The sequence below is a fragment of the Piliocolobus tephrosceles genome, chromosome 7, assembly GCF_002776525.5.
Source record: "Piliocolobus tephrosceles isolate RC106 chromosome 7, ASM277652v3, whole genome shotgun sequence".
NCBI classification, from domain to species: domain Eukaryota; kingdom Metazoa; phylum Chordata; class Mammalia; order Primates; family Cercopithecidae; genus Piliocolobus; species Piliocolobus tephrosceles.
Genome location: NC_045440.1, coordinates 21,638,880 through 21,650,802, shown reverse-complemented (window position 1 = coordinate 21,650,802; position 11,923 = coordinate 21,638,880). Strand labels below are relative to the sequence as shown.

The following is an 11,923-nucleotide window of genomic DNA, read 5'->3' as shown; positions in this document are numbered from 1 at the left end:
AATGCTGGGCTCATAAATGAGACCATGCCTGTAAAGTGACGTGATCTCCTGAAGACAAAGGCTGTGTAAATATATAAGATTATTAGCCAAACCACTCAAGACTAACCTGTGCATGAATGTATTGGAAAGCAAACAGGGCCAGGGAAGAGGACTCCTCATTTCCAAGGGCCACAGGATTCCTTTGTTTCCTGACATCTAGCATGCTTACCTCCCCCCAACACCCACACACAGCCAGGAGGGACAGGTGAGCCAATTTAGGTTCCTTGGAATGATGGATTAAAACATTTGGAGAGCAGAATTTCAAGCAATTGCCATGTTGGAGGGTTTTCTAGAAAGATAATTAAAGAGAAATCATAATTGGGTTTTAGATATTGATTGTTGTTCATCTGCCCTAATCCATACATCAACATACCCGTATACACTGTTACAAAGAAATCTCAAGTTCAACAAAAGAAGGAACGAGGTCTTCTATCTTATGTTTGATTTTTTTTTTTTAAGTTTTCTTTAGAGACAGGACCTTGCTCTGTCACCCAGGATGGAGTGCAGTGGTGCAATCACAGTTCACTGCAGCTTCAAACTCCTAGGCTCGAGGAAGCCCCCCACTTTCACCTCCCAAAGCCCTAGGATTATAGGCATGAGCCCCTGTGCCTGGCCCTTATGTTTTATTTCTTAAGAAGAAAGAGGCCAGGTGCGGTGGCTCACGCCTGTAATCCTAGCACTTTGCGAGGCCGAGGCAGGTGGATCACGAGGTCAGGAGATCAAGACCATCCTAGTTAACACGGTGAAACCCCGTCTCTACTAAAAATACAAAAAAAAAAAAAATAGCTGGGTGTGGTGGCAAGCGCCTCTACATAGTCTCAGCTACTTGGTAGGCTGAGGCAGGAGAATGGCGTGAACCTGGGAGGCAGAGCTTGCAGTGAGCTGAGATGGCGCCACTGCACTCCAGCCTGGGTGACAGAGTGAGACTCCGTCTCCAAAAAAATAAAAAAGAAAGAAAGAAAAAAGAAAAAAGGAAAAAAAAAGAAGAAGAAGAAGAAAGAGAAGGAAGGGAAAGAGGAGGGAGAAGAAGAGACTATCTCAGTTAATTTTGCCACTATAACAAAGTACCACGGACTGGATAATTTATAAAGGACAGAAATTTATTTTCTCATAGTTCTGGAGGCTGGGAAGTCCAAAGCACATTTTGTATCTGGTAAAAACCTGTTCCTCAAAGATTGAGCCATCTAGATGTCCTCATCTGACAGAAGGTACGGAAAGACAGAAAGGATTGAGTACTAGGTACTTACAGGGCAGAAGAGCAGAAGAGAGTAAACACATTTCCTCAAGCCCTGTTATAAGGCCTCTAATCCTACCCCTGAGGGCTCCACCCTCATGACTTAATTAATGCTGAGAGGCAGAACCCCCTAACACTAATCACATTGGCCATTACGTTTCAACACATGAAAACTGGGGGGCACATTCAGACCACAGCAGAGAGGGAAAGGAGAAGAGAGAAACGGAAAACCTGACTTCTAGTCTTCTCTTTTGCCTCTCAGGAATCATAGATTTTAGACCTGGAAAGAACCTTAAAGGTCAGCCTAGCCATCTCCACGAACCCCTTTCCTTTTAAAAATTATACATGGGTGGTGAGGACCAGTGAGGCAAACTAAAGTTTCTAAGCTTACACAGCCTATTGGTAGCATAACAGGATAAGGATTCAGGTTTCCTGCCTCCCAGTTGGGTACTTTTTACATTAAGTCATCCTGTCTTCCATTCAGTTTTATGACCTTGAGCAAGTCACCCAACCAGTCAACAAATATTTTTAAAGACCTAACAACAAGTAATGGAATATCCAATGAAAAGAAATTTAAACAAATAAAGAGCTTATTTTTCTCTCCTAATAAGAAGTCAGGGGGTAGACATAGTCACTGGTACTAGTTCAGCAGCTTAATGATGTCTTCATGGACCCAAACAATTCTATCTTTCAGTTCCATTGTATTTATTGTTGGCTTTTATCAGCATGACTGTTGTCCCATGGTTGCAAAATGGTCACGTATCTCCACATATTTTTTCAATATTTCATTTAACACTTTTTAAGTCCCATGTATGTAATGCGTTACTTTGATTTTACAAGCATGATAGCTGTATTCTTTTGTAGATGCTCCATCAAACTGAGGAAAATCATTCCCTTTATAGTTGATAAAGGCTTCTTTAAAAAATCATGAATGGGTGTTGAATTTTGCCAAATTTTTTTAACATTGACTGAGATCATATGAATCATATGAATTTTCTTCTTTATTCTGTTTATGTAGTGAATGACATTGATTGACTTTCAAATGTTGAGCCAACTTTGCATTCCTCGAAAAAAATCCCACCTGGTAATGCCTCTTGCTCTTTTCAGATGTCGCTGGATTTGATTTGCCAATTTTGTTTTTGTTTTTGTTTTTCTGAGATGGAGTCTCACTCTGTCACCCAGGCTAGGTGCAGTGGCGCAATCTCAGCTCACTGCCACCTCCACCTCCCATGTTCAAGCAACTCTCCTGCCTCAGCCTCCTAAGTAGCTGGGATTAAAGGTGCCCACCACCTCGCCCAGCTAATTTTTGTATTTTTAGTAGAGATGGGGTTTCCCCATGTCGGCCAGGCTGGTCTCAAACTCCTGACCTCAGGTGATCCACCTGCCTCGGCCTCCCAAAGTGCTGGGATTACAGGCATGAGTCATTACACCCCACCTTGATTTGCCGACATTTCGTAAAATTTTTGCACCTATGTAAGAAATATAGGTGTGTGATTTTCTTTCCTTTTTATTTCTTGGTATCAGGATTATTCTGAACTTATAAATTAAAAAGTGTTCTCTCTTCCTTTGTTCTTTCAAACGAGTTTATATAAAATCTATATTACCTTTCTTAAATGATTGATAAACATTTACTAGTGAAACCATCTTGCTCTGGAATTTTCTTTTTAGGACCTTAAAGATATGGGGTGAGTCAAATGTTCTATTTCTTCTTGTGCCAGTTTTGGGAAGTTGTATTTTTCAAAGACTTTTTCCATTGAATGTAAATTATTGAAATCATCAGCATAAAATTATTCATAATGTTTTCTTATTATATTTTCAATTTCTGTATATCTGTAGGGATGTTCCTCTTTTACTCTTGATATTTGTTATTAGTGTTTTTCTCTCCTGTTCAGTCTCACTAGGAGTTTAGCAATTTTGTTAATATTTTCAAAGAACCAACTTGTAAGTTGGTTAATGTCTCACATTATTTTTTATTATTTTTTTCCTCCTATTCACTTCAGCTTTAATTTGCTTTCTTATTCTAACTTCATAAAGTGGAAACTTAAGACAATTGATTTCAAACCTTTTTTCTTTACTGAAATAAACTTTTAAAGCTATAAATTTCTCTTTAAGGACTGCGCTGACTGCATTCCACATATTTTGATGTAGTTTCACTACCATTCAGTATGCAGTGTTTTCTAATGTTCTTACAACCATGCCTGGCATCATAAAGTTCTTTGTAAGTGTGCCCTCCTGTTAGCTCCAGGTTTTGTTTTGTTTTGTTTTGTTTCGTTTTTTTGAGACGGAGTCTTGCTCTGTGGCCCATGCTAGAGTGCAGTGGCGCGGTCTCGGCTCACTGCGAGCTCTTCCTCCCGGGTTCTCGCCATTCTCCTGCCTCAGCCTCCCGAGTAGCTGAGACTACAGGCACCCACCACCATGCCCGGCTAACTTTTTGTGTTTTTAGTAGAGATGGGGTTTCACCGTGTTAGCCAGATGTTAGTAACGATCTCCTGACCTCGTGATCCGCCCACCTCAGCCTCCCAAAGTGTTGGAATTACAAGCGAAGCCATTGCGCCTGGCCTAGCTCCAGTTTTTGTTTCTCTTATTAACAAGTGAGAAAGAGCCCCTTTAGAGCCTCTTTGCTGTTTCCACTGACTGAAATACCATTCCTTCATATAGGCCCAGAATTCTAATAAATTCCCATTCATTGTGCAGGTGTGACCTCAGACATCATTACCTCAAAGAAGCTTTCCCTGATGACCCAGACCAGGATGGTCCTCTCATCTACTAAGTTGTATAGTGACCACCCCAAAAAATTTCATGTCCACCCAGAACCCGTGAATGTGACCTTATTTGGAAACAGGGTCTTTGCAAATATAATCAAGTTAATATGATATCATAAGATCACATTGGATTAGGGTGAGCCTTGAATCTAATATGGCTGGTGTCTTTATGAGAAGAGAGAAACTTGGAGACAGAGACACAGACACACAGAGATAATACCACGTGACAACAGAGGCAGAGACCAAAGTGATGCATCTTCAAGCTGTGGAAGGCCAAGGATGGCCAGTAGCCACCAGAAGCTAGGAAGAGGCAAAGAAGGATCCTCCCCTAGATCTTTAGAGAGAGCACAGCCCTGCTGACACCTTGATTTCAGGCTTCTACCATCTAGAACTGGAAGACAATAAATTCTCTTGCTTTAAGCCACCCAGTTTAGGGCAATTTGTCACTGCAGCTCTAGGATGTAATACCCCAAGTTATATGTTTCCATACTTTCCTGTATTTTTCTTTCCTAGCTCTTTTCAGACAATTATTACATATAAATTATCAGGAAATAAGGATGGCGTGATAATACATACTAGTCTGGCTTTTTTTCCTCTCTCTCTGAGACAGAGTCTCACTCTATCACCCAGGCTGGAGTGCATTGGCATAATCTCAGCTCACTGCAACCTCCGCCTCCCGGGTTCAAGCAAGTCCGCTGTCTTAGCCTCCCAAGTAGCTGTGATTACAGGCACAAAAAAGTCACCATGCCCGGTGAGTGTTTCCATTTTTAATAGAAATTTCACCATGTTGGTCAGGCTGGTCTTGAACTCCTAATCTCAGGCAGTCCACCTGCCTTGGCCTCCCAAAGTGCTGGGATTATAGGTGTGAGCCACCATGCCCAGCCTAGTCTGGCATTTTAGTAGAGTCCTCCTTAAGAAAGACTAACATAACCCCAACCAGTGTCTCCAATGGTAAGGATTTTGAAAGGCAGATAATTTCGAAGGAGCCTGTCCTTTAAAATCACAGTATGCCAGTGGCCACCGTTAGCTTCTCAATGCTGTCCTTGGGTCACAGGGTTTTCTAGTGTATAAATTATCCAAACGAGTAATTTCTTACAGCAACAGATTGTCAAAAAAAGACACTGATGCGCGAGTCATGTGAGAGTCAGAAACATTGGTTCTGCTCTCCTCTCTGCCTCCAGGGGGTCTTGGCCAAGTCACTCAACCTCTCTGGGTTCCAGGTTCTTAACTGTAAAAGAAGGTGATTGGGGCTAGACAGTAGAGTCCCTTTGGCTCTAATCTTCTGAGGCTTCATGGTTTGTTCCATTAACCGTAGCTGAATCCAGGTGGAGGAGGTGACCCGGGTGGGTGCTGGACCAAGAAGGATTCTGTGTTAAGATGTAGAACTGCGAGTTCTGTCTAAGCTTGTTTTACTTGATAAATGGAATTGAGTAGACGTTTCTAGGACTCTTGTTTTTAAAAATCTTTTAAAGTGGCTGGATTGGCTGGTCACTTCCTATCTCTGGTTCACAGTGCATTCACCTGTATACAAGGCGGAAGAAAGGATGGAACCCGGGATTCCCAAGGTCTCTTCCAGCTCTCAAGTGCAAAGTTCTGTGTCTTCAAAGCAGTTTATTGCTAAGCCAGAGAGCTAAGAGAGCTTAGCCTTGAGCTAAGTATAGGTCATGGGGTCAATCTCAGGAACACTCTTCACTTTATTTCTTCTCATAACCATTGCGTGTGTTAGGGAGGGATGGGGCAGTCTGTCTCCCCCAACACAGGCTCTAAGATATGCCATTGGCAGGCAAGAATGAAATCCTGGCTCTACCTCTCACGAATTAGGTGATCTCAAGAGAAACTAAGTAAGTGTGAGCCTCCGTTTCCCCATCGGTGAAACGGAGAGTTACCGGCAAAGGTGTAAATGTCAAGAGTTGAGCAACAACGCCCAGTCCTTACTAGGTTTTCAACCTCTATTTTCCATAACCGTTAGGAGCGCTAAGGAAAGATAAACTGCGGCATCCTAAGTACGCTGTGGCTCGCTGACACCACGCCACAGTACTGGATGCCTCCGTGCCACCACTTCCACATTTCTCGCGCACTGCGCGGTGGCACGGCCACGCGGATCCACGAAACAACCCAGCTCTCGCACGCCAATCATCCCGGATCAGGCTCCGCCCCCCCGGCGCTCAAGGCGCCCGCCGGCGTGCGCGTTCCCGCCACCAGCGTGCGCACTCCGGTCGCACCCGGTGACGCGTCGCCGGCGGGTGCCGGTTGGGGGTGCGGCTCCAGGAAAGGAGCGCGGCCTCCAGGAAGCCGGTTGGCCGTGATGCTGCCAGTTGATGGTCCCTCCGCTCCCGGGGTCCCCGGCCGGCCAAGCAGGTGAGGCCGCCTTCCGGGCGCGAGTGAGGGAAGGGCGGGCGGCCGAAGGGGCCGGCATCGGCGGGTGGGTTGGAGTGCGGTGGCCGGCTGCTCGGCTAGCGGGCCGCGGACGAGTCTCTCTGCCTCAGGCCCCAGCAGCCGCCCGCTCAGCCCAGCGGACCGATTCCTGCCGCCCCTGCTGCGCGGCCACATCCGGGCGCCCCGGTACCAGCGCCTGTGAGCCGTGGCGGCCGGCGCGCTCCCCCAGCCCCTGGCAGGGGACATCTGGCGGTCGCGCGCCTCGGGTGACCGGGATCACCCCCTCGAATGGGCGGAGCTTGGCCGGGCAGCGAGGACGCTGCACCGGGGACCCAGCCGGCTCTGCCTGCCGCTTTAAATGACATTCGCACGTCTTGTCGTTTTCGCTTTGCTTTGCTTTGCTTTTGCCAGATTTCATGTTAGATTTCTTCTGGGAAAAATGGAGCTCATTGGGCAGTAAAGAGATGATGCACAGCATTGTTTCTGAACTTGAGTAATGCGCGGACGCCTTTTAAAGGGACAATTCTCTCGGTCTAAAATATGTCCCAGAACCCTTAGGGTTCTCCAGACCCCAGTTAGATGAACCCTGGTGCAGAGCGTTTTCAGAGAACGTTTATCACGAAGGAAACCAAAGAGATCCTTTATGATTCAGGAACTTTCAGGCTAGAAGGTAAACTAGAGGTAATGGAAGAATTCCAAATTAGAGACTCAAAGCCCAGGTTAATTTCACATTGCGCTCTCTGTTGTCTTCTGGTTTTTGTGATGAAAATACCAAATTATCCAGCTTTAGAGAGGCCTAGAAGAGTTATATTATTTGTGTTACCATATATTTGATGTTTTTGTATCAGATTTGTTAATTGTTTGACATATTAGAATTATAAAATGGAATACTAATTTGTATAGTTTAATCGTTTATTTCGGTGTTTACCTTAACATTGATTTATCTCTTGTAGTTGTTGCATATTGAATCTATGGCTTATATTCTTCTCCTCTAATAGGAAATGTGTGACCGAGGCCCTTGAGGATGTAGTCTAGGAAGGAGACAAAAATGAACATTTATGTAAGGATTTATATTCTCTACGTATTTACTCAGCATGTTCACTTAAAATAGACTACCCATGAATAAAGAGACGATTCCAATTGTGAGAAAACCTCAGGATGTGTAACAGGTTAAATCTTGATAAAGAAAAATGTTGACTTGTGCTTTGAAAGAAGTGTAATGTTGAGAGGAGGACAGGGTGCCTTGGTGGAAGTGCTGTTAGTAAGTGCCTGAGGCAGGCATGGGGACAGCTTGTGTGGGAGAAAAGAGAGAGAAGTGCCGCACTAGAACGGAGAGATGGTATCTGGGACTGATGAGAGGATAGGTTGGTGAGATAAGGTGGACCAGTTGATGGATAAAAGGTTTCAGGTGCCACACAGGAAACTTAGTGTTGATCCTTGGGCTTCCAGAAGGTTCTTAGCTGGTCATATTTTGCAGGCCGTGTTTTACAAAGAGTTGCTTGCAAAATGTGGTGTGCACAGTGAAGGCAGAAGGTGGGTGAGTCGCCAAGAGATCTGTCTTGAGGTAGTGATGCCTGCTGTGGTCATCTTAGATATGAGGGATATCTGAGGAAGAATCGACGGGCTTGGAGAATGATAGAATATGTCAACACAGGAAGTGGGAATCAAAGCTGAGAACCAGGTAATCCAGGTCAATGGGGATTGGTGATACCCATCTTAGACCTGGAGAATTTGGAGGGTGATATTAGTTTGCATCAAAAGATTTCAACCCCAGACTTGGACTAATTGAGTTTGCGGTAACAGGGCTTCAATGAGCTTGGAATGTGGAACTGGAACTTGAGGAAAATCAGAGTTAATGCAGGAAAAGTGACCAGAAAAAGACTAAAATGGGAAGCAGAATTTTGCAAATGAATAGAGAGGGAGGAAGAGGTTAAGACTTTATATTGAAACATAAAATTAAAATGGTTAAGATAAATATTGAAGAACATACAGATCGTAAATAGCAATTACGTACATTTCTTCTTAAAGAATAAATCAAGTTGTCTTCATGTATCTTTTGTCACAGCTGAGTAACGGTGCCACGCTGCCACCTGGCAGCCTTCACATCAGCCTCTCACTCTCAGAAAGCAAAATGCTGCTGGAATGGTTGAGAGCAAATTTAATTTTTCCAGGTTCTCTTGAATGCTTTGATAGTCAAATCATTCTTTCTGAAGTACCGTTCCCTATGGTACCTTTGCTTATTCAGAAGCCGAGCTCTCCCAGAGGCTGACTTCTCTGTGATTTTGTTTGCCTGTGATTCGAGTTCACTAACATCTGTTTCCTTGGATCTTGCGTTTTTTCACCAGTGGAACCATTTCCCTTTGTGATTGATTTGCGTTGTTTTTGTCGTTGTCTGTAGAACTGTCAGTGAGAGACTGACAGAGACATTGACACTTGACCATGGGCTTTATTCCAATAAAGAATGATCAGCCAAGCAGGGCCCCCCTAGCTGAAGTCATGAGAGTTAATGCATCTCTCTGGTGATCGGTCTCACACAATTTAGGCCTTTTTAAAACATGTCAGTTTTGGCCAGGCGCGGTGACTCAAGCCTGTAATCCCAGCACTTTGGGAGGCCGAGACAGGTGGATCACGAGGTCAGGAGATCGAGACCATCCTGGCTAACACGGTGAAACCCCGTCTCTACTAAAAAATACAAAAAAACTAGCCGTGTGAGGTGGCGGGCGCCTGTAGTCCCAGCTACTTGGGAGGCTGAGGCAGGAGAATGGCGTAAAACCCGGGAGGCGGAGCTTGCAGTGAGCTGAGATCCGGGGCAACAGAGTGAGACTCCGTCTCAAAAAAAAAAAAGTCAGTTTTATGTGGTAGTACTGAATTTGCCTCCCAGAGCCCTGGTGCGAAGATTCTTAGCTAGAAGGACAATTGGAGTTTACATTTGAAGATCAAATTACCATATTGTTAACTTTTAGGCAATAATCCGTCGTACTTTTGTCCTGAGTAAAAATGATAGTGCTTCAGCAGTTATAAGCTGTCCTATTTTCTCTGCTTTTAAACACAAGTTTTGTAACTTAAAATATCTGTTTATCCTTTTGATCAAAATCATCACATATCTCAAAAGAAAAAAAATAAAGAAGTCCTGAGACAAACCTCAGATGACGCAAAGTTTCCTAAGTGTGCTGTGATCATTCTCGCGGTCACCTTCCTCTTCGAAGTGTGTTCTTCTCACCCCATCCAGAATCGACCTCCCACCTCCAGAAATCTTTTCCTGCTAAAGCTAGCCTTTGCTGTGCTCTTCTCTGAGCTCTTATAACAAGAATCCGAGTAATTTAACATTGCCTTGAATTAGTAGCTTGGTTATTTTCTGGGTATTAGTATTTTCTCTGTAACAATCTGCAAACTCCTTGAAATTTGGAGTTGGGTTTGTTACTCCTCATATCACCTTTGTAGTCCTGATTTTCTTCCCCAAGGACCAGTTTGCCTTTAACTATGACTTTAAGCTGCTAACTAAAACTTTCTTTTCTTTGGTTCTCAGTTCAGCTATCACACAGCTCTCACTGATTTTTATTTTTAGTGTTGGGATTGGAATTCCTGTGTCCTGATAGGCTTTTAAGATAGGCTTTTTCAGTATGTTCAGAAAAGTATTTGATCCTAGAAACAGGGTTTCATTAGTCAAAGGTAGCTTGTTAAAAATCGTTATTTCTTCTGACGATAAAATTAATATATGTCCTTTGAAAAATATAGGCAAGCCTAGGGAAGAAAATAAAGATGATACCTGATCTCATTGCCCAGAAATAACTAAGCACTGTTAACATTTTGGTTTCTTTCCTAACATTTTATCCCCCCCCAAGCATGGTGACATTTTTTCACTTAATATATCATGAACATCTTTTCATGTCAATAAATAGATCTGTATCATCACCTTTAATAGGCACATTGTATTCCACTGCATAAATGTACCCCACAGTGGACATTAGTAACAGTGTTTTGCTGTTACACACAATAATATGATGAACATCCTATAGATATTTTAGTGAGTTTACCCCATGACTTCCTAAAGATGAATTTCTGGAAGTGTGATGGGTAGAGCAGAGGGTCGGCACACGTAAATGTTTGTGTGTGTCACCCCAATACCCCCAGAATGTTAGTGATGTGCCTGTCCAGAGTCTCACAGCACTACTCATCGACCTTTTCCCCGTCCCCTGTTAGCCAAGTATCACCAGGCCTTCATCACTGCCAATCTGATAGCTGTTTTTATTTCTGTTTATCTGAATACTGATAGTTCTATTTTATCAGCCATTTCAATGAGATCATTTCAATAATCTCAAATTGTCTTTGCTTATTTTTCTATTCAGTCCATCTCTTATTTCTTTATGAGAACTTTGGATATGTAAAGGTTATTTACTCTTTGTCACGCACGTTGCAAGTACTTTTCCCAAGTTGTGTGTATTCGTAGTGGGGAAGGATTTTTTTTTTTTTTAAAGCACATAGAAGTTTTAAACTTGTGTAGCTATTTTATAAAAACATTAAAATCCATTTAAATATCTAGATCACTGATTTTTTTTTCTTTTTACTTTTTGTGTAAACTTTTAAATCACAGACATTGTTTGTCCTAAATTTGGGGTACACAGAGTACAATGTGGAAACCATACTAAAACTTGAACTAATTAAAGTGATTTTTTTCCCTTTGTCAGGTAGGCAGTATTCATACTTTTTACTGTCTAATATCTTTGTGTGTCTGTTTTATTTCCTTCACTGCATTATAGATTCTTTAAGGTCTGGGCCTGTATCTGATTCATCTTTGTGTCTCCCATTTCCAGCCATTTTTGAAACCTGCAAGAGTTACTCATGATTTGTGTGGCAGGCACTGGTCACTGGGGAAACCAAAGAATAAGAGGCTGTCCCTGCCCTAGTGGGACTTGTCATGTAATGAGGAAGCCAACCACAAGTGTAATACTTCATCCCACTGCTGTGATAAGCAAATACTCTGGGGATACAAGGATTAGGGGAACTCAGCCAGGACTCATGCTTGATTTGTGTCAGGACTGATTCTTAGTAATGCAACTGACGACCCAAGGGGGAGGTTCATTCTGCAAATGCCAAGGAATGAGAGGCATTTCAGTGATCTGTAGCTTGTGTTTCGTGTGGCTGGAGCCTAGGGTACATAGGAGGGGTCTGTCGGGATGAGACAGAAGATGGGCCCCAGATCAGTATTTTGCAAAGAGCTTTCTGCGATGATGTCAGTGTTTTATGTCTGGACTGGCTAATGCAGAAGCTGTATGTGGCAGTTGAGCACTTCAAAGGTGGCTAGTACAACTGAGGAACTCAATTTTTAATTTTATTTAATTTTAATAACTTTTAATAACCACATGTGGCAAGTGGCTACTTTTATTTAATTTTAATTGGCTAATTTTATTTAATTTTAATTACTTTAACCTCATGTGGCAAGTGGCTAGCACCGGACTAGATCATGAAGGATCTCTTTTATACCCTAAGGAGTAAGAGAGAAAAGTTGGGGAAT

General features: G+C 43.0%; 1 protein-coding gene across 5 annotated transcripts in view; it reads left to right on the top strand.

Annotated features, from left to right (window-relative positions):
* Positions 1–6,217: 6,217 nt before the first annotated feature.
* Positions 6,218–11,923, top strand: part of ENTPD4 (ectonucleoside triphosphate diphosphohydrolase 4) — a 29,335-nt gene continuing 23,629 nt past the window's right edge. For 3 of the 5 annotated variants that reach the window (XM_031935846.1, XM_023216735.1, XM_023216734.1), the window contains exon 1: positions 6,249–6,393. In XM_031935846.1, the coding sequence (XP_031791706.1) occupies positions 6,341–6,393 (53 nt within the window). In that variant the 5' untranslated portion in view covers positions 6,249–6,340. Of the gene's footprint in view, positions 6,394–11,923 lie in introns of all 5 variants that reach the window. The other 2 variants (XM_023216737.1, XM_023216736.1) reach the window with 1 other exon arrangement.